Source organism: Eucyclogobius newberryi, unplaced genomic scaffold (assembly GCF_026437365.1).
Source record: "Eucyclogobius newberryi isolate DKJ021-1_F unplaced genomic scaffold, fEucNew1.0.hap1 SCAF_12, whole genome shotgun sequence".
Taxonomy (NCBI): domain Eukaryota; kingdom Metazoa; phylum Chordata; class Actinopteri; order Gobiiformes; family Gobiidae; genus Eucyclogobius; species Eucyclogobius newberryi.
This window is the reverse complement of record NW_027315746.1, coordinates 32,691,108-32,719,009: the sequence shown is the minus strand read 5'-3', so window position 1 is coordinate 32,719,009 and position 27,902 is coordinate 32,691,108. Positions and strand designations below refer to the sequence as shown.

The window sequence follows — 27,902 nt, the reverse complement described above, 5'->3', positions numbered from 1 at the left end:
AGCACATCTTTAAATTCCAATAAAACCGACATGCTCTGAATTCTTTGGCCATCACTCCATCTCATCAATCTCTTAACAGAATCCACCCCTGCACCCAAACTGTTTTTAAACTTATCCAGATCTTCATCCAGGGGGATTCCTGTGACTACTCCACGTGCTCCTTTCCTTTCTCCAACAACCTTAAACTCACTTACAGCCATCTTTCCAATGCTACTAATCTGCATTGCTGAGTCACACACAATCAGTAGATTACCATCTCTCAACACTTTGGCAAATGCTACATCCCCCAATATCTTCTTTATCTCCCTTGACAGCGCCAAGATTCCAATTTTTCCTAACTCACTCTCAGTTTTAAATTGAAGGATTACTTTAGGATTATTCTGCTCTCTCACTACTCTTTTCCGACCCTCCGATCTCCCTTCATCTGGACTGGGCAGAAGAATGAAGCGATACATGAGCATAAGTAACAAACATAGTAGCATAATCAATATACTTCATTCCCCCTGTTGATATCTGAAGGAGATCACAATCAGAACCCATATATAATCAAATAATTCACATAGAACCAAACCATCACTGGTGAGAAAACCGTGCATCAATATAAACATGTCTACTACAGAACTGCAAAACTTTCCCATTGTTCGGCTCACCAGACAACTCTGAAAAATAAAGCACAGCGCAGCACACTAGACAAAGGGAAAGGTTAGAGTAGATAACATTCCTCTTCCTCCGGGAGGACAGCATCTTCCTTTGGCACCAACATATCAACATATACTGACCTCCTCCTGCCTGAGCCACAAAGCCGTCGATCGTTCGTTCCACCAGGTGGGTAAGACACCGGGAAGGTCTTGATACAGGGTATGCAGCCATAGCCACACAAGACCAGGATGGCCAGGAAAACGGCGAGGGAGAGTATCACAGACGACATTAACCCTTTCCATTTACCAAAATAATTCATCCATGAATCCCACATGGATGTGTCTACCCCCGAATGCTTTTTCATCTTTCTATTTAGTGTGCGTAATCCGTCAACAACCTGGGTCAAACGGCCCCCTTCGCGTGTGTTATTCGGTATAAAAGTACAACATTGCACCTCCCGTATCATGGCGCAAATCCCGCCTTTCTCTGCCAAGAGCATGTCCAAGGCTATACGATTCTGGAAGGCCATCAGAGAGGTAGCGGCTAGCTGCTCGTGTACAGCAGTGAACCCTTCCTGGGAAAAATTACCCAGTTTCTGAATATTATAATGGATGTAATTCATTCTATCAACGTTTTTATTTATAGTACACCACGGGCAAAAGAATGATTCAAATCCTGCGGCCACTTGATTACTGATTTTATACTCTTCTGGTACACCCCGTGGGACTCCTATGGCATCGACGTAGGTTGGGTCAGCTTCACTCAGCCAGGGAGTGGATTTCCCTACCGATCTCATGGGACGCAGTGGGTTCTCTGCCATCCGGACAGGAGAATCAGCCCACTGCAAAATGTCGTTAGCTGTCATGGGAAACACGACTGCCTGCACAATGAGAGATACTAGGGCACAAGGACCTTCATTCTTGCCGTCTAATGCATGGTGAAGCACTTTGCCTCCGCACCACCAATAGAGATCTGCGCGCGTCAGTAGAACGATATCTCTATGTAAGCTATACATTAGCGCGCAGGTCCCTTCCGGGACGTGGCCAAATTTATTTCCACCTCCGGATTTATTAATACTTCCCCTGCCCAGTAAACTCCTAACCGTGGTACAGAGGCTGAGCAGGCATAGTACTCGTTGCAACACGATTTTATTTGGTTACATGAAGCGGAATGCAGGACATACGGATCAGCGGTGGCAGACACGCGCGCGACGAAAAAACATCGAAAAACAGACCCAAAAACAACAAGACACTTCCGGCTACCCACAATGCCACCCTCTCTCTTCAAGGGGCCAGCCAGGCAGGTAACAATGTATTTCCGGCAGACTACGCACCACACAGAGCACTGCTGCCTCTCACTGGTGATAGTCCGTTATGACGCTCTGTACACCTGCTGATGCAAAGAGGGGACAAGCAAAGTCTTCACTGACACAGATTTAAACCCCAGATCAAAGAAGTGGGACAAAAGTGATCTCCTCTGAACTGCAAACCTGTTACACTCCATTAAAACATGGGGGACAGTTTCTTCTTTTCCACAGGTTTCACATTGGCCATTGTGATGTTTTCCAGTCAAGAAGAGGTCCGATGCTAAGCCCCAGTCACAGTCTCGTTATCAGGACAGGTAGTTTATGAATATTCACCTTCAAAAAACAAGGAATTCTTTCAATAGCTTCTACTGTCTTTTATAGTAGGTTTAATTTCTAGGTATCAAGCACACCTTGTACTATTTTCAATTCAACCCTATTTAGATAATAATAATAAAATGTAATAGCTTCTAAATCAGGTAAACTAGAAAGTCAAATCTAAGGTTTTTTTTTAGTACTTTTTGTCTCCAGGTATCATACACACTTTTTACTTTTTCAAATTAACCCTTTATAGGTTTTTAATGAATATTCATCTTTAAAAATCTAGGAAGGCGGCAACCCCCGAACCCGGTGGTGGACGCCGGAAGTACGGGATGGCGTAAGGGATAAGGTTTCTTCTGCTTATGGGACTCCTAAGGCCGTTGACACAGAGGCAAAAACCCGGGGCGCTCCCGGGGAAATTCACTGTCACTGTTGTTTGGTCACAGTCTCAATAATCGTGATCAATCATTAAATCGTGATATTTAATCAAAACGGTAAAATTTGACATCCCTGCTCTAAAACCAATAATTGTTTGAATAATCGTGATTACAGTTATGGTTTTAATAACTGTGATTGTCATATTTTTTTCATTAATTGAGCCTTAACGTTACTTTTCACTTGCAGATTTAATAGTGAGACAAACAAAAATCACACCTCCAGCAAAATGGAGAAAGAAATGTGACTATTTTTTGTGTTAAAAGTCAGTCTGCTTTTAATAAGACAAACTCAACTCAAACTGAAATCGTCAGTGTTGAAAGAAAAGCGTTCAATCATCTGTCACGTGGCCCGGCTCGGAAAGTGTTATAATAATGGGCTCTGGCAACATCCAGACAGTTTTCTTCCTTATACGCTGCAAAACGGAAGCGCTGGGCTGAACGTCTGCTCAGGCGCGTTACATGAGAGACACGCAACTTTGTAACACACAATCAAGACGCCAAACCGTTCTATTCAAACAGGCCTGCGAGACTCATCGACACCACATTCAACAGTCCCTAGTTCAAAGGGCACGTTACAGGTTTTTATTTGGTGTGTCTGTATCTGTTGTACATATGAACCATAGTTTTACACCGATCGAGCGGCTATATGCAAGGAAAAGTACAAACAAATCTATAGTAAATGACAGGAAGTGACATCACATTAGGGTCCAGCCAGAGTAGATGTATAATTTACACAAAACAACTGTTTTTCACCCTATAAATGTTAATTCAACAAAATAAAGGAGCGCTCATATATTTCTATTTGTCGAATCAAAAAGTGGTTGCTGGGTAATTCACTAGTGTAATGTCATAAATTACAAACAGGAAGTAAAACTATAAACCTAAACCTCTACGGCCAAAACCGTGCAGTAGACACGATTAAAGCGGGCAAAACTATTTAGTATCTTTATGATAAGACTAAGGCAAAAATAGTGACAAAAATCTTTATCTAATTCCTGATAACGATAATCAGACAATATTATTTCAATACAACAGAAATGTGTTTAAATGTGTTAGTTGAGGTTTGAACTTTTTACCATCAACAATAAACTTAATATTCAAATTCAGCCCATCTTAAAAACAACATTGATTTTATATATTTTGCTAACAGAACATGTATTTAACCCAAAGTGGAACGACAACACCACAAGATCACAGGAGTTCACACTATTGCAAATATTTTTTTTTATTTTTATAGAAAACGACCAGTGTATTTACATGAAAAACGACAGAATGAACCCATAATTCACTCCCAAATCTCACAGTATCTCACTTGTTTATTCTTTTCTGTTGTTGTGAATATTAATCCTTCAAAAGAACCCAAAATGAATTTGACAAAGACACCATTGATCGATTGTTCGACTAAAGGTCTACAGCACAACTCAACAGGACACATTTTGACTTTTTTTTTAATACGCTCTGATTTTGAATACAGCCCAAAATGGGTTTGAATATTGAGCAAATGGTTCATGGTTTTGAACCGTCATCATATTTGCAGTGGTTTTCAAAGCAAAGAGTTCAGTTGGATTTAACCAATTATTCAAAATATTACCTCATGACCATAGGTGAGGGAATGTAGATTGACCAGTAAATTGAGAGCTTTGCCTTTCGACTCAGCTCCTTCTTCACCACAACAGACCGCTGCACCGATCCAACTGTCAATCTAACGTTCCCTCTTCCCTCACTCGTGAACAAGACCCCGAGATACTTGAACTCCTCCACTTGGGGCAAGGACTCCCCACCCACCTGGAAAGGGCAAGACACCTTTTTCCGGTTGAGAACCATGGCCTCGGATTTGGAGCTGATTCTCATCCCAGCCGCTTCACACTCGGCTCAAACCGTCCCAGTGCATGTTGCAGGTCCGGGTTTGATGGAGCCATCAGGACAACATCGTCTGCAAACAGCAGAGATGAAATCCTGTGGTCCCCAAACCCTCCGACCCCTGACTGCGCCTAGAAATTCTGTCCATAAAAACAAAAAACAGAACCTGTGACAAAGGGATGCCCTGGCATCCAACACGCACTGGGAACAGGTCTGACTTACTCCAATGTACACAGCTCCTGCTCCAGTCATACAGGGACCGGACAGCCCTGAGCAAAGGGCCCCGGACCCCGTAGCCCCAGAGCACCCCCCAAAGGACACCCCGAGGGACACGGTTGAAAGCCTTCTCCAGATCCACAAAGCACATGTGGACTGGTTGGGCAAACTCCCAAAAAACCCTCGAGCACCCGATGGAGGGTATAGAGCTGGTCCAGTGTTCCACGACCGGGACAAAAACCACTCTGCTCCTCCTGAATCTGAGGTTCGACTATCAGTCGTATTCTCCTCTCCAGTACCCTGGAACAGACCTTACTGAGGAGTGTGATCCCTTTGTAGTTGGAACACACCCTCCGGTCCCCTTTCTTGAACGGAGGGATGACCACTCCGGTCTGCCAGTCCAGAGACACTTTGATGTGTCAGCCAAGACAGTCCTACAACATCCAGAAACTTTAGGTACTCAGGGCAGATCTCATCCACCCCAGGAGCCCTGCCACCAAGGAGTCTGCCAACAACCTCAATGACTTCAGCTTGGGCGATGGACGAGTCAGCCTCAGAGTCTTCAGTCTGCTTCCTCTTCGGAATATGTGATAGTGGGATTACGGAGGTTCTCAATGTATTCCTTCCACCGTCCCGACAACATCCCCAGTCGAGGTCAGCAGGTCTCCACCCGCACCGTAAACGGTGTTGGTGAAGCACTGCTTCCCACTTCTGAGGCGACGGACGGTTTTCCAGAATTTCTTTGGGGGCAACCAGTAGTCCTCCTCCATGATCTCTCCAAACTCCTCTCAGCGACAGCACAAGCTGCGGCTCGTCTGGTCAGCCGATACCTGTCAAAGGCCTCAGGAGTCCTACAAGCCAAAGAGGCCTGATAGGCCTACTTCTTCAGCCTGACAACATCCCTTCCGGTGTCCACCACCGGGTTCGGGCGTTGCCGTACCTGCAGGCACCTGAGACCTTGCGACCACAGCTCTGAGCAGCCGCATCGACGATGGAGGTCACGAAAATGGTCCACTCTGACTCAATGTCCCCAGCCTCCCCCAAGAAATGGGAGAAGCTGTTCCGAAGGTGTGAGTTGAAGACCCTACTGACAGAGGGCTCCGCAAGACGTTCTCAACAGACCCTCACAATGCGCTTGTGTCTGCACAGCTTCCTCCTCCGCCAGCGGATCCAACTCACCACCAGGTGGTGATCAGTTGACAGCTCTGCTCCTCTCTTCACCCGAGTGTCCAAGACACGTGGCCGGAGGTCAGATGACACGACAACGAAACCGATAATTGATCTCCAGCCTAGGGTGTCCTCATACTTCCCAAATTATTTACCATCCCAGGGGGGAGATAACACATTAAAAAATGGGAGATTGCCCCCCTATGCGGGAGATTTCAAATTTTATCAGAATTAACCGAAAATAACACTAATGAGGCGAGCCACATGACTAATCGGATGCATATTCGTCCCACTTTACGCTTCATAGTATATTTCTATATTAAACAAACCATGTATTGTAGAACCGATATTTATTTTCATCAGTCGATTTATCCTTATTGGCGCCGCTATCTTTGTTAACGCTCATGTCGTTCACGATCATGGTGTAGATTTCGGATTAAATTTGACCTGCGTTGAATTCTGGGATGGAAACGCTCAGCAGCGTAATCACAACAAACATGGCGGCGCCCGTGTCCCCCGTATGCTCCCCCCCCCGCTCGCCTTTGCTACCAAAGTAAAGGCTAGTAGAAAAGGTCAATTTTTATTTTTTTAAATAAATATCTCCAAGAGAGTTGGGAAGTATGCGTCCTGGTGCCACGTGCACTGATGGACACCCTTGTGCTTGAACATGGTGTTTGTTATGGACAATATTCTCTGGGACTAGGATTTTAGGAAGTTATTGTTCAGATTTAAATTTAAAAAGGGCAAAATCTGAAGCTTGTTCAGCAAAACATTAATTCCTACCGAGTCTCGTTTTCTGAAAAGGGAGCACTTTATCCATTGACTGACAACTATAACTCTAAAAAAAAAAGATCAATAAAAAGTCTATAAACCAGAATGATTTTGTGTAGTTTAATAAACAAAAATATCAAAGCAAGTAATTACACATTAATTACACCAGCTATGTCTGGGATCAACGTGAAAAGTAAGTTTTGATTAATTCTAAAATAATCTGGATGAAACCTCAATTTAATGCCACTCTGCAAGTTTCAGCCACTCTCAGGTCTCATGTGTCCAAGAGAAGGCCCAGATGTGGATCAAGGCCTCCTCAGAGATCTTTGGGTCCTTAGAGCCGTCTGTGGCGCTGGTCTTTGCTCAGAGTTTAGCGTTCGAAGATTTGACATTCTGAGCACAGTGCTGAGACGTGGGAGACAATGGAAGCCCCTCCCACACATCATTAGCAGGTCATGAGGAAGTACATTAAATATGACATAAACACATTTCAAACACAGTTCTTAAGGCAAACTAAACTAAAGCATGATTTATTTACAAGTTTAGATCACACAGTAAACGTTAAGTCAGTTTAAATGTGAAATACAGTCATTAAGGACTTCATCCTGAGAAAGTTTCCATCCAGCAGAACAAGAGGATTTGTTACAGTGGACGATTCCACTTCTCCACAGGGGTCAGGTCCTTGGACCCATTTGGTGTCCTCTGTGTTCTTTATCAGAGGTGTTGACCCAAAGGGGGGGAGGGGGGTGTGGTGAAGACAGTGTTGTTGGTCCATGGGGGATGGGGAACATTCTTCCACCCATCCAACATTTTGCTTTGCTTTCTGCAACAGTGTCTTAATTATGAAAAGGTAATGTCTCTTAAAGGTCTCTATGGACACATATGTCCTACAGAGGCCATTTTGTTCAGAAAGAGCTCTTTGAAAAGAAATTTAACGTTAAACATACCGGTCGCATACAATAGTGTCTTGAAGCCATGGGGCGGGAAAAGCCCTGTCCATTCTGACGCTAATCAGGTACTCAGTGATGAGGGAGCTAACATCAGCTAACAAAAGGGTTTTGATAGCCCTTTACAGTTAGGATACAAAGGAGAGTAATCTCAAGTGAAATTGTAAACACCCTTCATAGAGTAGAATAAATATTTGCATTCTCAGACTACATCCACATATTGAGAATGACTCTTGAAGGAGTTGGGAAAAAAAAAAAGTGTCCAGATGATGAGCTCATTTATGGTAAAACATGAACATTAGCAGGCGTTTGATATGAAAACACATGCATCTGATAAAAGCCTTAGCCGCTAAGGCTTTTCAACAGTGTGGACTCTCATGTGTTTTATTAAGCTGCCTGAGTGGAAAAATGCCTTCTGACAAACATCACAGCTGTAAGGTTTCTCTCCAGTGTGGACTCTCATGTGTGATGTTAAGTTGCCTGACTGGAAAAATGCCTTCTGACAAACATCACAGCTGTAAGGTTTCTCTCCAGTGTGGATTCTCATGTGTTTTATTAAGCAGCTTGAGCTTGAAAATGCCTTCTCACAAAAATCACAGCTGTAAGGTTTTTCTCCAGTGTGGATTCTCATGTGTGCTATTAAGTTGCTTGACTGGGAAAATGCCGTCTCACAAACATCACAGCTGTAAGGTTTCTCTCCAGTGTGGATTCTGGTGTGCCTTTTGAGAGCGCTTGCTGTAGAAAAACTGTTTCCACACTGGTCACACTCATTTAGTGTTATTCCTGTGTGGGTTGTGTAGTGATTCGAGAGCTCAGGTGATGTTCTAAAAGCCTTTTCACACTGGTCACACTTAAAAGGTTTCTCTCCAGTGTGGATTCTCATGTGTGATGTTAAGCTGCTTGACTGGGAAAATGCCGTCTCACAAACATTACAGCTGTAAGGTTTTTCTCCAGTGTGGACTCTCATGTGTGATGTTAAGCTGCTTGAGCTTGAAAATGTCTTCTCACAAACATCACAGCTGTAAGGTTTATCTCCAGTGTGGACTCTCATGTGTGTTATTAAGCTGCTTGAGCTTGAAAATGTCTTCTGACAAACATCACAGCTGTAAGGTTTCTCTCCAGTGTGGATTCTCATGTGTTTTTTTAAGTAGCTTGAGCTTGAAAATGTCTTCTGACAAACATCACAGCTGTAAGGTTTCTCTCCAGTGTGGATTCTCATGTGTTTTTTTAAGTAGCTTGAGCTTGAAAATGCCGTCTCACAAACATCACAGTTGTAAGATTTCTCTCCAGTGTGGATACTAGTGTGTATTTTGAGAGCTCTTGCTGTAGGAAAACTGTTTCCACACTGGTCACACTCGTATGGTTTTTCTCCTGTGTGAGTTCTGTAGTGTTTCTTGAGCGCAGAAGAACAGCTCCATGTCTTTCCACACTGGTCACAGGTGAACCCCATTCTTCTGTTGGACTTTTAGATCTGCCATGAACACAGAAAAAGAAGATGTTAAGTAATAATAGGGTTAAATAAATAACTTATACTTTTGTCAATTCCTTATCACCATTGAGAGTGGTGTTGTAATGGAAAAAATAAGTCATTTTCACAAGCTTCAGTGAGTTATGAAACGAACAGAACTTTACTGTTTCTATAAGAATGTGGACAGTATAACAGGCTCTGGCTTTGGGTGGGGACCGACAGCATCAAACAAGTCTAGCCAGAGCTCTGTCATTCAAACATGTTTACATTCAACATTGATTTAATTTAACAATTAAATGTGTTTGTGTGAATGAGGGTAAAGTGGGAGAGTCATGTTTGATCCTTTGTATTTCACATTCTGAGTACTTTTTTTTCCAGAGTTTTTTTGGGCCTGTAGGCTTTGACAGGACAGTGCAGTGGGAAATGGGAATGAGACTGGGGAACGACATGCAGCAAACAGGTGAAAGCCGGACTCAAACTCATGAGGCCGCAGCCCGCCCCACACGGCAGGCGTCTCTCAATGCTCGGGGTTTGAGAGACTCGACTAAAACCAAAGCACATTGTTTTCTTCTTCAAGAGACACACACCAAAAACACTGATGAAAAATGTTGGGGAGACAAAATATATTTTAGTTATGGAACAAATTGGTCAGCAGGAGTCGCAATGCTTCTACACAACATTCCTGGGAAGGTAATTGGCTCTAAAATGGCAGTTTGGGTCACTTGACTGGGCAACAGTTCACACCTGAGAGAACTTCATAAGAAGAAAAAAAATGTGTGTTTCCGGTAACTCGACCTGGATTTCAAAATAATGAAAACCAGACCTTAAACATTTTATTGCATATTTACTGGCCGTATGTTTCGAGAATGTCAAATTGTGAGAGCAAACTCAAAAGCTGCGGGGAAAAAAACATTTGTGGGCATCGTAAGCTATGAAAATCACCACACATTTGATTAGTTTTGTTTTACCCACGGGCGCATCCATGTATGCGCCCGTGGGATTTAATCATATAACCGTTACATGAGCAAACATATTTCACAAACGTGGTGTGAGTACAGCGCCAGATCAACTCGGGGAACTTGCAGCTGTTCAGAGCAGCGACAAAAAAGTGTGGTTTGTTGCCGTGAGCAAACCAGCAAGAACTCGTCACAGAGCGGTGTTGTGTTGCCTGTGATAGCACGTGTGAACACAATGATTGGGAACATTTGTGGAATTATATATATATATATAAAATAATAATAATAATAATAATAGAAATCCTGCGCACTGTCTTACTTGCAAATAAAAATGTATTGGTAAAGAGACAACGTTTCGGCAACTGGGCCTTCAAAAAATAGTGATTAATACTATTTTTGACGTATGTGTAATTCATCATGAGGTGTCACTATTTGTCTATCGTTTTGTGATTAAAGGTGCCATAACATGCTTTTTTCACGTTTCGTAGTCTAGTGTAGTCTAGTGTATAATTGGTAATAATAAGGGTTGTGCAACAGCCTTAACATAATAGTTAAGAAATATCACCCAGACCTTGGACCCCCTCACCAACCCGGAAATGCAAACGGCTTGGTTTGATATTCGCCCCCAACCTTGCGAAGAGCGATCTGGCTCCCCCGCCCAACCCGTGACGTAGTCTCAGAGAGCGTGTGTGCCCCGCCCACCCGTGACGTAGCCCCACAGCTGTCTGCTCCGCGCTGCGCAGCTCCGCGCGAATGAGTGAGAATCTATCTATCTATCTATCTATCTATCTATCTATCTATCTATCTATCTATCTATCTATCTATAGAGATAGATAAAAAAAGTCTTATGTCCATCGCGCTCTTATTTCCTGGTTTTTCGTATCGGATAGAACTTCTCTCCGTTTATTTTCCCGGTTGCTGCATCAAGTGCCACATAAACCTTCACCATTGTGATAATAGTAAAGAGTGCGATATCATTAATGACGTTTTGGGCCTCTTTGAGCCGTGTTTCCTCGTAAATCGAAGCAGAAAAACTCCGGAATGAGCTTGAAGGGACACAGCAGCGCGGAGCCGGGGGGAAGGGGGCGGGAGGCGGCAGGCGGGGGGTGAGGGGGGCTAATGACGCGTGCTTGCCCTTATGACGCGGTCTTGCCCCACCGCCCGTCAGTTTGGAGATTTGTGGAAAGGAGATAGTCTGTACTAAAGCTAAACACTGCGGGAATCAATCAAAAAAACACTCTGGACAAATATGAAGCACAAATAGCAATGTAAGAAGGTTAAAAGCTCTGAAAAGTCGATTTTGCATGTTATGGGACCTTTAACATCTGTGATTGGCCACTCCTATTTTTTAGGCCACTCCTATTTAAACCTCTGTCCCATCCTCAGTTACCCATTTGCCTGACGAAGGCCCAGTTGCCGAAACGTTGCCTCTTTACCAATACATTTTTATTCGAAGGTAAGACAGTGTGCGGGATTTCTTTCCCTAGTACAGTAACATTTTTTTTTAAATGCACAAATGCAGGTTGTTGCAGTTTTTATTTTATTTTTTAACACTTTAACAGTGCACCTTTTTTGAGGTAGCTTGAATAAGAAACAATAGTGCAGAATTTGAATTAAATAAAAAAGCAGCTCAACTTAAAATCCCCAGAAGCATGTAAACAAATAAACAAAGTGTATTAAAATTGCAACAGTGTCATAAAGTAAGGCCATAATGTGCTTTTCAGAACTGCACTCTTAATACTCTTGGGCTTAAATAATAAAACGTATGTTTTTCTTGATGAAATCCATCTGTTGTCGAGTCGAGAGTAGGCCAGGGGCCAGTGTTTGAAGCGACCTACACTCATCCTCGCAGTAGCCACGGTGTCTATCACGCCGTGTTGGGAAAGCAAGTTCTGTACGCAAAGATGGCCAGAATGTGCGACGCAGCGCACACTCCGCACCCCCGTCTCACACATAGCTTTCTTCATATTAGCAGCGCTTGTCACGCAAAATTACACAGACCCGTTGCTTGTCGATGCCCCAGTTATTGAGCATTTTTTCCTTAATCTGTTAAGATGCTCTCTGCTGTGTGGTGTCCGCGAAATTCCCTGGACATGCAGATGATTGATCCATGATGCAAGTTAACTGCCGTAAAGTGTGGGCAGTAAAATGTCATGATCCATTCATGTGTTATACGGAGGAGAGAGACTAATAATAAGCTTGAAATGTATAACGCTGATCAAACTAGTAAGAGTAAAATGTATATCCGATCACTGATCGGGATGCAACATCCGATCAGAAAATAATAAACAATGCTTTAGGTTACATCTGTCATGGAAGAGCAAATCCATGGATGTACGCGTTGCACTAAACAAAGACTGCAGCACAACAGAGGAAGTGAGGGCTTATTACTGATGTCATCAATGCAGTTAAGTTGATGAATCATTTACAAGATTTATTCATTTACAGGAACACGAAAGACCCCCGAGGAGACTTCTCTGTCTTTGAAGAAGAAGGATCTGTCCAAGTGCTTCGAGAGTGGACTGTCCATTCAGTGTGTCACATGCACTTCTACTGAGACGATACATAGCTTCAGATGACGTCACAACATCCGGGTCACTGCCCCCTCACAAAACCTTGATACCGAGTAAGCTAACTGTCATTCTGATCGATCTCAAAAAGTTGCTCAGTTTTGGGATGTTCAAATCACTGATGCTCCAAATGCTCTGCGTAACCACGTGACACGCGGTAGTTATGGTGTTGTTTCCCCCTCGCAAACTGAATGCCCCCGTTACTAGGTCAAGTGACCCGGATGACGACGTCAGCGTGAAGCTATGTATTGTTGCTGGGACAACGGTAAAAACGTGTATATCTTTCATAAAAAGCAATAAACATGTAAAATAATAGTAGAAACACACTCTCAGTAATTCACTTCACATCCAGCCGAACCGATAAAAAGAGTTCACTTCATTTGTGCTGTTGTTTTACGTTTGTAGCGTTAGCCGACTAGCGTTAGCCGACTAGCGTTTAGCCGACTAGCGTTAGCCGACTAGCGTTAGCCGACTAGCTAACGTCACAAACAAGTTAAAACTATGGCCTAAACGCCGGATATAAGTGAAGGAAACACATTCCTTTACAAATATAATGTCATTCTTCACTTACCTTCGGCTATGTTGAGTTGGAGTCGTTGTAGGTCGCGGGTTTAAGCAGCGAGTCCAGCAGCATGGCAGGCACTAGATCATACACGCCTAACTCACGGAAGTACTTCTTCTTCTTCTTCTTCTTCTAGTATTGTTTATCAGCAGTTGGCACGCAACTAAAGGTGCCACCACCATTACCGCCACCGGCCGGTATGGAGTGTGGGTTGGGAAGGCCCCAACAGTCCTTAAATCCTCCCCATTGATCCTGTTGACTTAAGGTACATAAGGAGTACCTTTACTATAACCTCTTGTGAGATGTTCAGCAATCATTCCTTGATACTAAATCTAATCCCATGTTCACATACTCTCTCTCACAATTTGTCTTTGCTGTTGATATTTCGGGCAATGAATAATGACATGCTCCACTGTCTCTTGGACTCTGCAGCGCTCGCACTCCCCTGTTCAATGTTTCCCTATTATTCTGAGGGTGTCATTCAGCCCTGTGTGTCCCAACCTCAGACACGTCAGAACGTCCTCCTCTCTGCGGCTCTTACTGCTCCACTCTCTTGTTCTCCCCTCTGCTCTCGTTTGTATAATATAGAAAAACCGGCCTTTGAGGCAAGATAAGATAAGATATGCCTTTAATGTCCACACATGGAGAAATGTCAGTGTTACAACACAGTAGATACAGGGGGAAAGGACAGATAACTTATAGGAAGTTAAAAAAAAAACACTCTTAATAGAAGAACTCTTATAAACAAAAACTATTTTTAACAAAACCTTGTAAACAGGTCCTCTCATATCTTAATAGGGAATGGAGGGAAGAAAAATAAAAATAAAGATAAAATAATAATAATAATAATAATAAATATAGCCGCAAGCGGCAATGATCGGCCCTCGCCACGCTGCCGCCACGCCGCAAGAGGAGGGGGCGCTAACGCGCCCCAATTGTCCTTTTATTACGCCTACTGCTGAATCTGTGACGCTGTCACATCTTCTCCCCTTTGTTTTACCATCAAAAAGCAATTTTATTTTGAATTCTTGGCAAAATGTGCAGCTTTGCCGCACAGACACCGTGACTCTTGTGGAGGAAATGTGGATAACTTTTGATGGTCCACCCCTGAAGATGAGTCTCACCAAATTTCAGGTTAATAGGGCTGACGCCCTAAGAGGAGTTTGTGAAAGTCTAAAGTGTAAACATGTTCTGGCGATTTCCCCATTGGAATAACATGGAAGGTTTCGGTCATCGTTACGGCAACGCCATAACAATTATGACATGGGTCTCATTGACTTTTTTGATGGGGCCAAAATTGAGTTGTGTGTCAAATTTCATATAATTTCGCAAAACTAAATATTTAACCTCCATATGAAATCTGTAGGGGGCGCTGTGGCTCCAAATTGATTTATTTCACTTCTAGTAGGTTTAGGGCAAAGAGTTTAACAACTGATTCTAATTTGACGCAATTCGGACTTTATCTGCGCAAACGGCAGAAATGTTAAATTTGGGAGATTTCTGAAATTCTTGCTACAGTTTGCGGCTTCGCCGCACAGAGACCGTGACAGGGTCAATGTCATTTGGATAGCTTTTGATGTCCCACTCCTCAGTAGCATTTTCACCAAATTTCAGCTTTTTAGGGCCAACGCCCTGGGAGGAGTTCGTAAAAGTACGACGTTTGGAAAAACTCCGAAGTCATGTTTAGCCATTTTTGAAGCAATATGGCCGACATTTGGTTGGGCGGACGGCGTTGCCGCAGTAATAGTTTTTACTTCTCTTGTCACCATCTACCTCTGCGCCAAATTTCATGATTCTACGATCAGATTTTTTTTGGGTCATTTCCCATCTCTCAATGCATTTTTGGTACATTTGGGGGCGCTGACGCGCCAATTTTTTTATTTTAGAAAAGGGAAATAGCCAGAATGTAGAGAGGCACGATTTTTAGAGGTGTGCAAATTTTTGTGACTTTTCATCAATGTTCACTGGGTGAAAAATAGGGGGGTTGGTCCCGAGAAGAAGAAGAAGAAGAAGAAAGAATAATATTCCGATGCGAAAACAATGTTTCCCATTTTTCAAATATCATAAACTATACATTTTCGGAAAGCGCTCGCGCTTTCCTACGTCATGGTGTGGGTCCCTGGTCACTGACGGGTACTTTCGTTGATTTTGAGTGGGCTCCGCCCACTTTGTGTTTTTTGCCCTCTATACAGTAATAATGTTCAATTTTTGCATTACATGCTTATATGCACGGAACATGCAAGAGATGGGGAACGTATTCGTGAGGTACTTAGCGCAAATGAGTGCTTTATATGGGGATGACGACCGCGTTTAGTGCGCACTTTTGCACGGGCTTCGCCCGTTTACAACGGTAATGTTCCATTTTCCTACTACTAATTAGTATGCACGGGGCGTGCATGAGTGAAGGAGTGCGTTAGTGAGTGTTTGGAAGTGGGCGAGTGCTTCGCGCTCGATTTCGTGCGCACTACGTGTGCACTTTCGCAGCCGTGCTTCGCACGGCCTTAGGAGATTAATAGGCCTCTCGCCAGCTTGTGGCGCTCGGGCCTAATAATAGAAATAAAAGTAGCAGGCATAAGACAAATAATACTAATAATAATGGTAAAGTTCACATTAACACTACTACATTTCTTTCTTCTCAACAAACTCAGATCTACCCCAGGCTCTTTCAGAAACCATGGAGGGACATTAGAGTTTGGAACTGTCGGGCTCACGTTCAGCTGGTTAAGTCCTATTTCTTTGAACTTCACTCTCTCCTATCCACCCAAAGCTGGTGAACTGTGCTTTTTCTTTTTCCTGACATGGTTTTAGTACATTTAGTCCTGGGTGGCTTACACTATGTCCTTGTAAATTAACCCAATATGTTAGAATCATCTGCTCTCTTCTGCTATCTAGAGGCATCTCCCCCTTTTCAACTTGGAGTGCATCTACTGGAGTTGACCTCATCGCCCCACAACACACTCTTAAAGCTTGGTTCTGAACTATATCTAATTTTTTTAGATTACTCCTTGAAGCTGAGCAATATACAATACACCCATAGTCAATCGATGATCTGATCAGAGCCATATATATTACCTTCAGGCATTTCCGGCTAGCTCCCCACTCCCGTCCCCACTCCCGTCCTCTCAAGCACCTCATAATGTTTACAACTTTTTTACACTTCTCTACTGTTTTACTTATATGCACTCCCCATGTCAATATAGTGTCAAACCACAACCCCAAATACTTAAACTCACACTCGTAAAAAACATTGTTTTTGTCTTATTTACAGAAAATCTAAATCCCCACTTAATTGTCCATGTTTCCACTTTATGTTTGGCTTGTTGCAATTTCCCCCCAGTATATTCAATATTTCTACCTCTCTTCCACATTACTCCATCATCTGCAAAAAGAGAGACCCCTATAGGGCCTTCCACATTACAAAATATTTCATTATTCATAATAGAAAACAGCACCGGGCCCACTACACTCCCCTGTGGCGTACCATTTTTGATGTCATACTTTGAGCTAAAATCTTTCCCCACACGCACTGAAATATTCCTACCAAAAAATTCCTAACCCATCCTAACATCTTGCCTCTTATTCCCATCTGATGCAACCTTATAATTAGCCCCTCCCTCCACATCATATCATCAGCTTTTTCAATGTCAAAAAATACTGCAACAACACACTCCTTATTCACTTGGGCTTTTCTAATTTCATTTTCAAAAATAACTTCTGGGTCTATTGTACTCCTGCCTTTCCTAAATCCAGATTGGTGGCTTTTAATCATTTCATTTTTTTCCAAAATATAGCATAGTCTTTCATTGATCATTTTTTCCATTAGTTTCCCTACATGCGATGTCAAGGCTCTAGGTCTATAGCTCACTGCCAAGCTGGGATCCTTACCTGGTTTACAATTTGGTACTATTACTGCCTCCTTCTACTGGTCTGGTAGGAATTCTCCATCCACACTTTATTATACAACTGTAAAATTAAGGCTTTACTTTTTCCACTGAGGTTCTTCAACATACAATAACTTCATCTTTTCATACTTATTTAAAGCGTCATTGAGTTCCTTCATTGTAAATTCAACATTAATTGCACTATCATAGTCACTGATATCATCTAATCTATTGGTGTTATTTCCCACAATCTTTCTTCTTGCTCTCTTTTCCTCTACACTCAGATTTTCCCGACTATTAACTTTTACATATTGCCTAGCTAACAACTCAGCTTTATTTGCATTATCTAGAACTACTTCTTCTCCATTTTTCATCACTGGGTAACTAAAACTTTTATTAATACCAGCCATTCTTTTAATTGTTCCCCAAACCTGACCTACCGATGATTGTCTACCAAGCGTGTCACAGTAACCTCTCCAATACTCTTTCTCCTTTTACCGTTCTTTTTACCATTGCTATTTTCTTTTTATAATCAATATAATTTTGAAAACAATCATTTCTTTTCAATACTTTAAATGCTTTATTCCTCGCTCGAATGGCATTTGTGCATTCTTCAGACCACCAAGGGACAATCTTTCTTTCTTTTCTTTTTTTTTTCTTTTTTTTTCTTTTTTCTTTTTTTGTAAGGCCCAAAATCACAACAACAGTTGCCTCTGAGGGCCACAGGGAGAAATGAATCAACAATGTCTGTGGTGGCGAGGGAGTCAGACAATGTCTGTGGTGGCGAGGGAGTCAGACAATGTCTGTGGTGGCGAGGGACGATGTCCCAGGGTCCTCTGTCCTTAGACTCTCCTTTCGGTTTTGCTTACCTTTGCTCTTCCTTATTGTCTGCTTTGCTGCTCTCACAATCGCAAGACACAAAGAAGTTTACATCCACGTTTACTTTCTCCATTTCATTTTCACAAATGACCCTGAATTTATTCCAGTCTATTCCTTTAAAACACCACCTACTTATTCCTTCCGTGCACTCTCATAATTAAAACTTATCTGTTTTTATTGGGTAGTGATCACTCCTTATCAACGACCCAGGTGCTCATCCCAGCAATATGATGGGCTGATTCTGTTCCATTCCTTGCATTAAATCTAGTTCCACTCCCGTCATTCAAACATACAAGACCCTTCATATCCATTAAATCCTCTATCACCAACCCATTCCCATCATTATGCCCACAACGTACTATGAGCATTAAAATGACCACAACATGTAGATTTGCCCTCAAGATGAACCATAAAATCCTGCAGACCCTCCAGTGTTAAACGCTTAAGATGAGATAAGATATTCCTTTTTTGTCCACACATGGGGAAATTTTGTTGTTGCAACGCAGGTAGATTCAGAGGAAAAGGATAGATAACTTATAGGAAGTTTAAAAAGCACTCTTAATAGAAGACTCCCCCACACTTCTATCACACTTCTATCACAATGAATTATAATTATTTCCCTTTACTTAAAACTCTATACTGATCCCATTCCTGATAAATATTGCACATCCTCCACCATTTCCTCCTTGCCTATCCCTTCGAACACACTCGTACCCTCTAATAACAAAATCTAATGTTGGCTTTAGCCAGGTTTCTTGAACACAAATGACATCCGGTTTCACCTTACTATCTTGTACATATCCTTTAAATTCCTGTCCATTTGCAATGAGACTCCTGGCATTCCACTGCAGTATAATCAGGTCTTCTCACTTGTTTCTCCTCCTGCCTTACTGTTCCCCTCTAACCTTTTGTTCATTAGCTCCCAAGAGATACCTTTAGCACCCAGGAATTTCTCCGCCCCCTCTACTATCATCTTAGCTTTGTCTGGTTTACGTTTGACTTGTTCAGAGCAATTTATCACATAAGACAAAAATACTACCAAGTCATCAACAGCAAGTACTATACTTGTTCCTCCTCTTTTTGGAACAACACTGGTGTCAGCAGTGTTTCCTCGTTTCTGTATTTGGACCTTCGTTGCAGCTTCTGCATACGAGATGTTATTCAACATTTTTACCTTTTCAATTTGTACAGCTTTCTTTCTTACCTCACATCCACCAAACGTCGCAGTGTGCTGTCCCCCACAATTACAGCACTTAATCTGAGCATTTTCCTCACATTCTTCAATCTTATGTTCACCTCCACATTTTAAACATTTCTGCTTCCCTCTATACACCGCTGCTATGTGGCCATAAAGCTGACACTTGTAGCACTGGAGTGGAGGAGGGACATATTCTCTTACCAGGAAACTCAAACAGCCGACCTTCACTCTCTCAGGAAGCACATCTTTAAATTCCAATAAAACCGACATGCTCTGAATTCTTTGGCCATCACTCCATCTCATCAATCTCTTAACAGAATCCACCCCTGCACCCAAACTGTTTTTAAACTTATCCAGATCTTCATCCAGGGGGATTCCTGTGACTACTCCACGTGCTCCTTTCCTTTCTCCAACAACCTTAAACTCACTTACAGCCATCTTTCCAATGCTACTAATCTGCATTGCTGAGTTTTTCTGCGCCTCCGAATCACACACAATCAGTAGATTACCATCTCTCAACACTTTGGCAAATGCTACATCCCCCAATATCTTCTTTATCTCCCTTGACAGCGCCAAGATTCCAATTTTTCCTAACTCACTCTCAGTTTTAAATTGAAGGATTACTTTAGGATTATTCTGCTCTCTCACTACTCTTTTCCGACCCTCCGATCTCCCTTCATCTGGACTGGGCAGAAGAATGAAGCGATACATGAGCATAAGTAACAAACATAGTAGCATAATCAATATACTTCATTCCCCCTGTTGATATCTGAAGGAGATCACAATCAGAACCCATATATAATCAAATAATTCACATAGAACCAAACCATCACTGGTGAGAAAACCGTGCATCAATATAAACATGTCTACTACAGAACTGCAAAACTTTCCCATTGTTCGGCTCACCAGACAACTCTGAAAAATAAAGCACAGCGCAGCACACTAGACAAAGGGAAAGGTTAGAGTAGATAACATTCCTCTTCCTCCGGGAGGACAGCATCTTCCTTTGGCACCAACATATCAACATATACTGACCTCCTCCTGCCTGAGCCACAAAGCCGTCGATCGTTCGTTCCACCAGGTGGGTAAGACACCATGAGGGTCTTGATACAGGGTATGCAGCCATAGCCACACAAGACCAGGATGGCCAGGAAAACGGCGAGGGAGAGTATCACAGACGACATTAACCCTTTCCATTTACCAAAATAATTCATCCATGAATCCCACATGGATGTGTCTACCCCCGAATGCTTTTTCATCTTTCTATTTAGTGTGCGTAATCCGTCAACAACCTGGGTCAAACGGCCCCCTTCGCGTGTGTTATTCGGTATAAAAGTACAACATTGCACCTCCCGTATCATGGCGCAAATCCCGCCTTTCTCTGCCAAGAGCATGTCCAAGGCTATACGATTCTGGAAGGCCATCAGAGAGGTAGCGGCTAGCTGCTCGTGTACAGCAGTGAACCCTTCCTGGGAAAAATTACCCAGTTTCTGAATATTATAATGGATGTAATTAATTCTATCAACGTTTTTATTTATAGTACACCACGGGCAAAAGAATGATTCAAATCCTGCGGCCACTTGATTACTGATTTTATACTCGTCTGGTACACCCCGTGGGACTCCTATGGCATCGACGTAGGTTGGGTCAGCTTCACTCAGCCAGGGAGTGGATTTCCCTACCGATCTCATGGGACGCAGTGGGTTCTCTGCCATCCGGACAGGAGAATCAGCCCACTGCAAAATGTCGTTAGCTGTCATGGGAAACACGACTGCCTGCACAATGAGAGATACTAGGGCACAAGGACCTTCATTCTTGCCGTATAATGCATGGTGAAGCACTTTGCCTCCGCACCACCAATAGAGATCTGCGCGCGTCAGTAGAACGATATCTCTATGTAAGCTATACATTAGCGCGCAGGTCCCTTCCGGGACGTGGCCAAATTTATTTCCACCTCCGGATTTATTAATACTTCCCCTGCCCAGTAAACTCCTAACCGTGGTACAGAGGCTGAGCAGGCATAGTACTCGTTGCAACACGATTTTATTTGGTTACATGAAGCGGAATGCAGGACATGCGGATCAGCGGTGGCAGACACGCGCGCGACGAAAAAACATCGAAAAACAGACCCAAAAACAACAAGACACTTCCGGCTACCCACAATGCCACCCTCTCTCTTCAAGGGGCCAGCCAGGCAGGTAACAATGTATTTCCGGCAGACTACGCACCACACAGAGCACTGCTGCCTCTCACTGGTGATAGTCCGTTATGACGCTCTGTACACCTGCTGATGCAAAGAGGGGACAAGCAAAGTCTTCACTGACACAGATTTAAACCCCAGATCAAAGAAGTGGGACAAAAGTGATCTCCTCTGAACTGCAAACCTGTTACACTCCATTAAAACATGGGGGACAGTTTCTTCTTTTCCACAGGTTTCACATTGGCCATTGTGATTTTTTCCAGTCAAGAAGAGGTCCGATGCTAAGCCCCAGTCACAGTCTCGTTATCAGGACAGGTAGTTTATGAATATTCACCTTCAAAAAACAAGGAATTCTTTCAATAGCTTCTACTGTCTTTTATAGTAGGTTTAATTTCTAGGTATCAAGCACACCTTGTACTATTTTCAATTCAACCCTATTTAGATAATAATAATACAATTTTATAGCTTCTAAATCAGGTAAACTAGAAAGTCAAATCTAAGGTTTTTTTTTAGTACTTTTTGTCTCCAGGTATCATACACACTTTTTACTTTTTCAAATTAACCCTTTATAGGTTTTTAATGAATATTCATCTTTAAAAATCTAGGAAGGCGGCAACCCCCGAACCCGGTGGTGGACGCCGGAAGTACGGGATGGCGTAAGGGATAAGGTTTCTTCTGCTTATGGGACTCCTAAGGCCGTTGAAGGTATCGGCAGGCCAAGCACACCGCTTGTGTCACAGAGGCAAAAACCCGGGGCGCTCCCAGGGAAATTCACTGTCACTGTTGTTTGGTCACAGTCTCAATAATCGTGATCAATCATTAAATCGTGATATTTAATCAAAACGGTAAAATTTGACATCCCTGCTCTAAAACAAATAATTGTTTGAATAATCGTGATTACAGTTATGGTTTTAATAACTGTGATTGTCATATTTTTTTCATTAATTGAGCCTTAACGTTACTTTTCACTTGCAGATTTAATAGTGAGACAAACAAAAATCACACCTTTAGCAAAATGGAGAAAGAAATGTGACTATTTTTTGTGTTAAAAGTCAGTCTGCTTTTAATAAGACAAACTCAACTCAAACTGAAATCGTCAGTGTTGAAAGAAAAGCGTTCAATCATCTGTCACGTGGCCCGGCTCGGAAAGTGTTAGAATAATGGGCTCTGGCAACATCCAGACAGTTTTCTTCCTTATACGCTGCAAAACGGAAGCGCTGGGCTGAACGTCTGCTCAGGCGCGTTACATGAGAGACACGCAACTTTGTAACACACAATCAAGACGCCAAACCGTTCTATTCAAACAGGCCTGCGAGACTCATCGACACCACATTCAACAGTCCCTAGTTCAAAGGGCACGTTACAGGTTTTTATTTGGTGTGTCTGTATCTGTTGTACATATGAACCATAGTTTTACACCGATCGAGCGGCTATATGCAAGGAAAAGTACAAACAAATCTATAGTAAATGACAGGAAGTGACATCACATTAGGGTCCAGCCAGAGTAGATGTATAATTTACACAAAACAACTGTTTTTCACCCTATAAATGTTAATTCAACAAAATAAAGGAGCGCTCATATATTTCTATTTGTCGAATCAAAAAGTGGTTGCTGGGTAATTCACTAGTGTGACGTCATAAATTACAAACAGGAAGTAAAACTATAAACCTAAACCTCTACGGCCAAAACCGTGCAGTAGACACGATTAAAGCGGGCAAAACTATTTAGTATCTTTATGATAAGACTAAGGCAAAAATAGTGACAAAAATCTTTATCTAATTCCTGATAACGATAATCAGACAATATTATTTCAATACAACAGAAATGTGTTTAAATGTGTTAGTTGAGGTTTGAACTTTTTACCATCAACAATAAACTTAATATTCAAATTCAGCCCATCTTAAAAACAACATTGATTTTATATATTTTGCTAACAGAACATGTATTTAACCCAAAGTGGAACGACAACACCACAAGATCACAGGAGTTCACACTATTGCAAATATTTTTTTTATTTTTATAGAAAACGACCAGTGTATTTACATGAAAAACGACAGAATGAACCCATAATTCACTCCCAAATCTCACAGTATCTCACTTGTTTATTCTTTTCTGTTGTTGTGAATATTAATCCTTCAAAAGAACCCAAAATGAATTTGACAAAGACACCATTGATCGATTGTTCGACTAAAGGTCTACAGCACAACTCAACAGGACACATTTTGACTTTTTTTTTTAATACGCTCTGATTTTGAATACAGCCCAAAATGGGTTTGAATATTGAGCAAATGGTTCATGGTTTTGAACCGTCATCATATTTGCAGTGGTTTTCAAAGCAAAGAGTTCAGTTGAATTTAACCAATTATTCAAAATATTACCTCATGACCATAGGTGAGGGAATGTAGATTGACCGGTAAATTGAGAGCTTTGCCTTTCGACTCAGCTCCTTCTTCACCACAACAGACCGCTGCACCGATCCAACTGTCAATCTAACGTTCCCTCTTCCCTCACTCGTGAACAAGACCCCGAGATACTTGAACTCCTCCACTTGGGGCAAGGACTCCCCACCCACCTGGAAAGGGCAAGACACCTTTTTCCGGTTGAGAACCATGGCCTCGGATTTGGAGCTGATTCTCATCCCAGCCGCTTCACACTCGGCTCAAACCGTCCCAGTGCATGTTGCAGGTCCGGGTTTGATGGAGCCATCAGGACAACATCGTCTGCAAACAGCAGAGATGAAATCCTGTGGTCCCCAAACCCTCCGACCCCTGACTGCGCCTAGAAATTCTGTCCATAAAAACAAAAAACAGAACCTGTGACAAAGGGATGCCCTGGCATCCAACACGCACTGGGAACAGGTCTGACTTACTCCAATGTACACAGCTCCTGCTCCAGTCATACAGGGACCGGACAGCCCTGAGCAAAGGGCCCCGGACCCCGTAGCCCCAGAGCACCCCCCAAAGGACACCCCGAGGGACACGGTTGAAAGCCTTCTCCAGATCCACAAAGCACATGTGGACTGGTTGGGCAAACTCCCAAAAAACCCTCGAGCACCCGATGGAGGGTATAGAGCTGGTCCAGTGTTCCACGACCGGGACAAAAACCACTCTGCTCCTCCTGAATCTGAGGTTCGACTATCAGTCGTATTCTCCTCTCCAGTACCCTGGAACAGACCTTACTGAGGAGTGTGATCCCTTTGTAGTTGGAACACACCCTCCGGTCCCCTTTCTTGAACGGAGGGATGACCACTCCGGTCTGCCAGTCCAGAGACACTTTGATGTGTCAGCCAAGACAGTCCTACAACATCCAGAAACTTTAGGTACTCAGGGCAGATCTCATCCACCCCAGGAGCCCTGCCACCAAGGAGTCTGCCAACAACCTCAATGACTTCAGCTTGGGCGATGGACGAGTCAGCCTCAGAGTCTTCAGTCTGCTTCCTCTTCGGAATATGTGATAGTGGGATTACGGAGGTTCTCAATGTATTCCTTCCACCGTCCCGACAACATCCCCAGTCGAGGTCAGCAGGTCTCCACCCGCACCGTAAACGGTGTTGGTGAAGCACTGCTTCCCACTTCTGAGGCGACGGACGGTTTTCCAGAATTTCTTTGGGGGCAACCAGTAGTCCTCCTCCATGATCTCTCCAAACTCCTCTCAGCGACAGCACAAGCTGCGGCTCGTCTGGTCAGCCGATACCTGTCAAAGGCCTCAGGAGTCCTACAAGCCAAAGAGGCCTGATAGGCCTACTTCTTCAGCCTGACAACATCCCTTCCGGTGTCCACCACCGGGTTCGGGCGTTGCCGTACCTGCAGGCACCTGAGACCTTGCGACCACAGCTCTGAGCAGCCGCATCGACGATGGAGGTCACGAAAATGGTCCACTCTGACTCAATGTCCCCAGCCTCCCCCAAGAAATGGGAGAAGCTGTTCCGAAGGTGTGAGTTGAAGACCCTACTGACAGAGGGCTCCGCAAGACGTTCTCAACAGACCCTCACAATGCGCTTGTGTCTGCACAGCTTCCTCCTCCGCCAGCGGATCCAACTCACCACCAGGTGGTGATCAGTTGACAGCTCTGCTCCTCTCTTCACCCGAGTGTCCAAGACACGTGGCCGGAGGTCAGATGACACGACAACGAAACCGATAATTGATCTCCAGCCTAGGGTGTCCTCATACTTCCCAAATTATTTACCATCCCAGGGGGGAGATAACACATTAAAAAATGGGAGATTGCCCCCCTATGCGGGAGATTTCAAATTTTATCAGAATTAACCGAAAATAACACTAATGAGGCGAGCCACATGACTAATCGGATGCATATTCGTCCCACTTTACGCTTCATAGTATATTTCTATATTAAACAAACCATGTATTGTAGAACCGATATTTATTTTCATCAGTCGATTTATCCTTATTGGCGCCGCTATCTTTGTTAACGCTCATGTCGTTCACGATCATGGTGTAGATTTCGGATTAAATTTGACCTGCGTTGAATTCTGGGATGGAAACGCTCAGCAGCGTAATCACAACAAACATGGCGGCGCCCGTGTCCCCCGTATGCTCCCCCCCCCGCTCGCCTTTGCTACCAAAGTAAAGGCTAGTAGAAAAGGTCAATTTTTATTTTTTTAAATAAATATCTCCAAGAGAGTTGGGAAGTATGCGTCCTGGTGCCACGTGCACTGATGGACACCCTTGTGCTTGAACATGGTGTTTGTTATGGACAATATTCTCTGGGACTAGGATTTTAGGAAGTTATTGTTCAGATTTAAATTTAAAAAGGGCAAAATCTGAAGCTTGTTCAGCAAAACATTAATTCCTACCGAGTCTCGTTTTCTGAAAAGGGAGCACTTTATCCATTGACTGACAACTATAACTCTAAAAAAAAAAGATCAATAAAAAGTCTATAAACCAGAATGATTTTGTGTAGTTTAATAAACAAAAATATCAAAGCAAGTAATTACACATTAATTACACCAGCTATGTCTGGGATCAACGTGAAAAGTAAGTTTTGATTAATTCTAAAATAATCTGGATGAAACCTCAATTTAATGCCACTCTGCAAGTTTCAGCCACTCTCAGGTCTCATGTGTCCAAGAGAAGGCCCAGATGTGGATCAAGGCCTCCTCAGAGATCTTTGGGTCCTTAGAGCCGTCTGTGGCGCTGGTCTTTGCTCAGAGTTTAGCGTTCGAAGATTTGACATTCTGAGCACAGTGCTGAGACGTGGGAGACAATGGAAGCCCCTCCCACACATCATTAGCAGGTCATGAGGAAGTACATTAAATATGACATAAACACATTTCAAACACAGTTCTTAAGGCAAACTAAACTAAAGCATGATTTATTTACAAGTTTAGATCACACAGTAAACGTTAAGTCAGTTTAAATGTGAAATACAGTCATTAAGGACTTCATCCTGAGAAAGTTTCCATCCAGCAGAACAAGAGGATTTGTTACAGTGGACGATTCCACTTCTCCACAGGGGTCAGGTCCTTGGACCCATTTGGTGTCCTCTGTGTTCTTTATCAGAGGTGTTGACCCAAAGGGGGGGAGGGGGGTGTGGTGAAGACAGTGTTGTTGGTCCATGGGGGATGGGGAACATTCTTCCACCCATCCAACATTTTGCTTTGCTTTCTGCAACAGTGTCTTAATTATGAAAAGGTAATGTCTCTTAAAGGTCTCTATGGACACATATGTCCTACAGAGGCCATTTTGTTCAGAAAGAGCTCTTTGAAAAGAAATTTAACGTTAAACATACCGGTCGCATACAATAGTGTCTTGAAGCCATGGGGCGGGAAAAGCCCTGTCCATTCTGACGCTAATCAGGTACTCAGTGATGAGGGAGCTAACATCAGCTAACAAAAGGGTTTTGATAGCCCTTTACAGTTAGGATACAAAGGAGAGTAATCTCAAGTGAAATTGTAAACACCCTTCATAGAGTAGAATAAATATTTGCATTCTCAGACTACATCCACATATTGAGAATGACTCTTGAAGGAGTTGGGAAAAAAAAAAAGTGTCCAGATGATGAGCTCATTTATGGTAAAACATGAACATTAGCAGGCGTTTGATATGAAAACACATGCATCTGATAAAAGCCTTAGCCGCTAAGGCTTTTCAACAGTGTGGACTCTCATGTGTTTTATTAAGCTGCCTGAGTGGAAAAATGCCTTCTGACAAACATCACAGCTGTAAGGTTTCTCTCCAGTGTGGACTCTCATGTGTGATGTTAAGTTGCCTGACTGGAAAAATGCCTTCTGACAAACATCACAGCTGTAAGGTTTCTCTCCAGTGTGGATTCTCATGTGTTTTATTAAGCAGCTTGAGCTTGAAAATGCCTTCTCACAAAAATCACAGCTGTAAGGTTTTTCTCCAGTGTGGATTCTCATGTGTGCTATTAAGTTGCTTGACTGGGAAAATGCCGTCTCACAAACATCACAGCTGTAAGGTTTCTCTCCAGTGTGGATTCTGGTGTGCCTTTTGAGAGCGCTTGCTGTAGAAAAACTGTTTCCACACTGGTCACACTCATTTAGTGT

The 27,902-nt window shown here is 42.9% G+C and overlaps 1 protein-coding gene across 1 annotated transcript in view; it reads right to left on the bottom strand.

Moving 5' to 3' along the window:
• Window positions 1-27,902, bottom strand: part of LOC140355866 (uncharacterized) — a 117,037-nt gene that overhangs the window by 47,886 nt on the left and 41,249 nt on the right. Inside the window, exons 7-14 of the mRNA XM_072440507.1 lie at window positions 20,756-20,950; window positions 20,525-20,644; window positions 19,377-19,655; window positions 10,186-10,297; window positions 8,483-8,984; window positions 8,035-8,398; window positions 1,427-1,519; window positions 1,094-1,213 (exon numbers count right to left, since the gene is read on the bottom strand). Coding sequence (XP_072296608.1) covers window positions 1,094-1,213; window positions 1,427-1,519; window positions 8,035-8,398; window positions 8,483-8,984; window positions 10,186-10,297; window positions 19,377-19,655; window positions 20,525-20,644; window positions 20,756-20,950 — 1,785 coding nt within the window. The remainder of the gene's footprint in view (window positions 1-1,093; window positions 1,214-1,426; window positions 1,520-8,034; window positions 8,399-8,482; window positions 8,985-10,185; window positions 10,298-19,376; window positions 19,656-20,524; window positions 20,645-20,755; window positions 20,951-27,902) is intronic.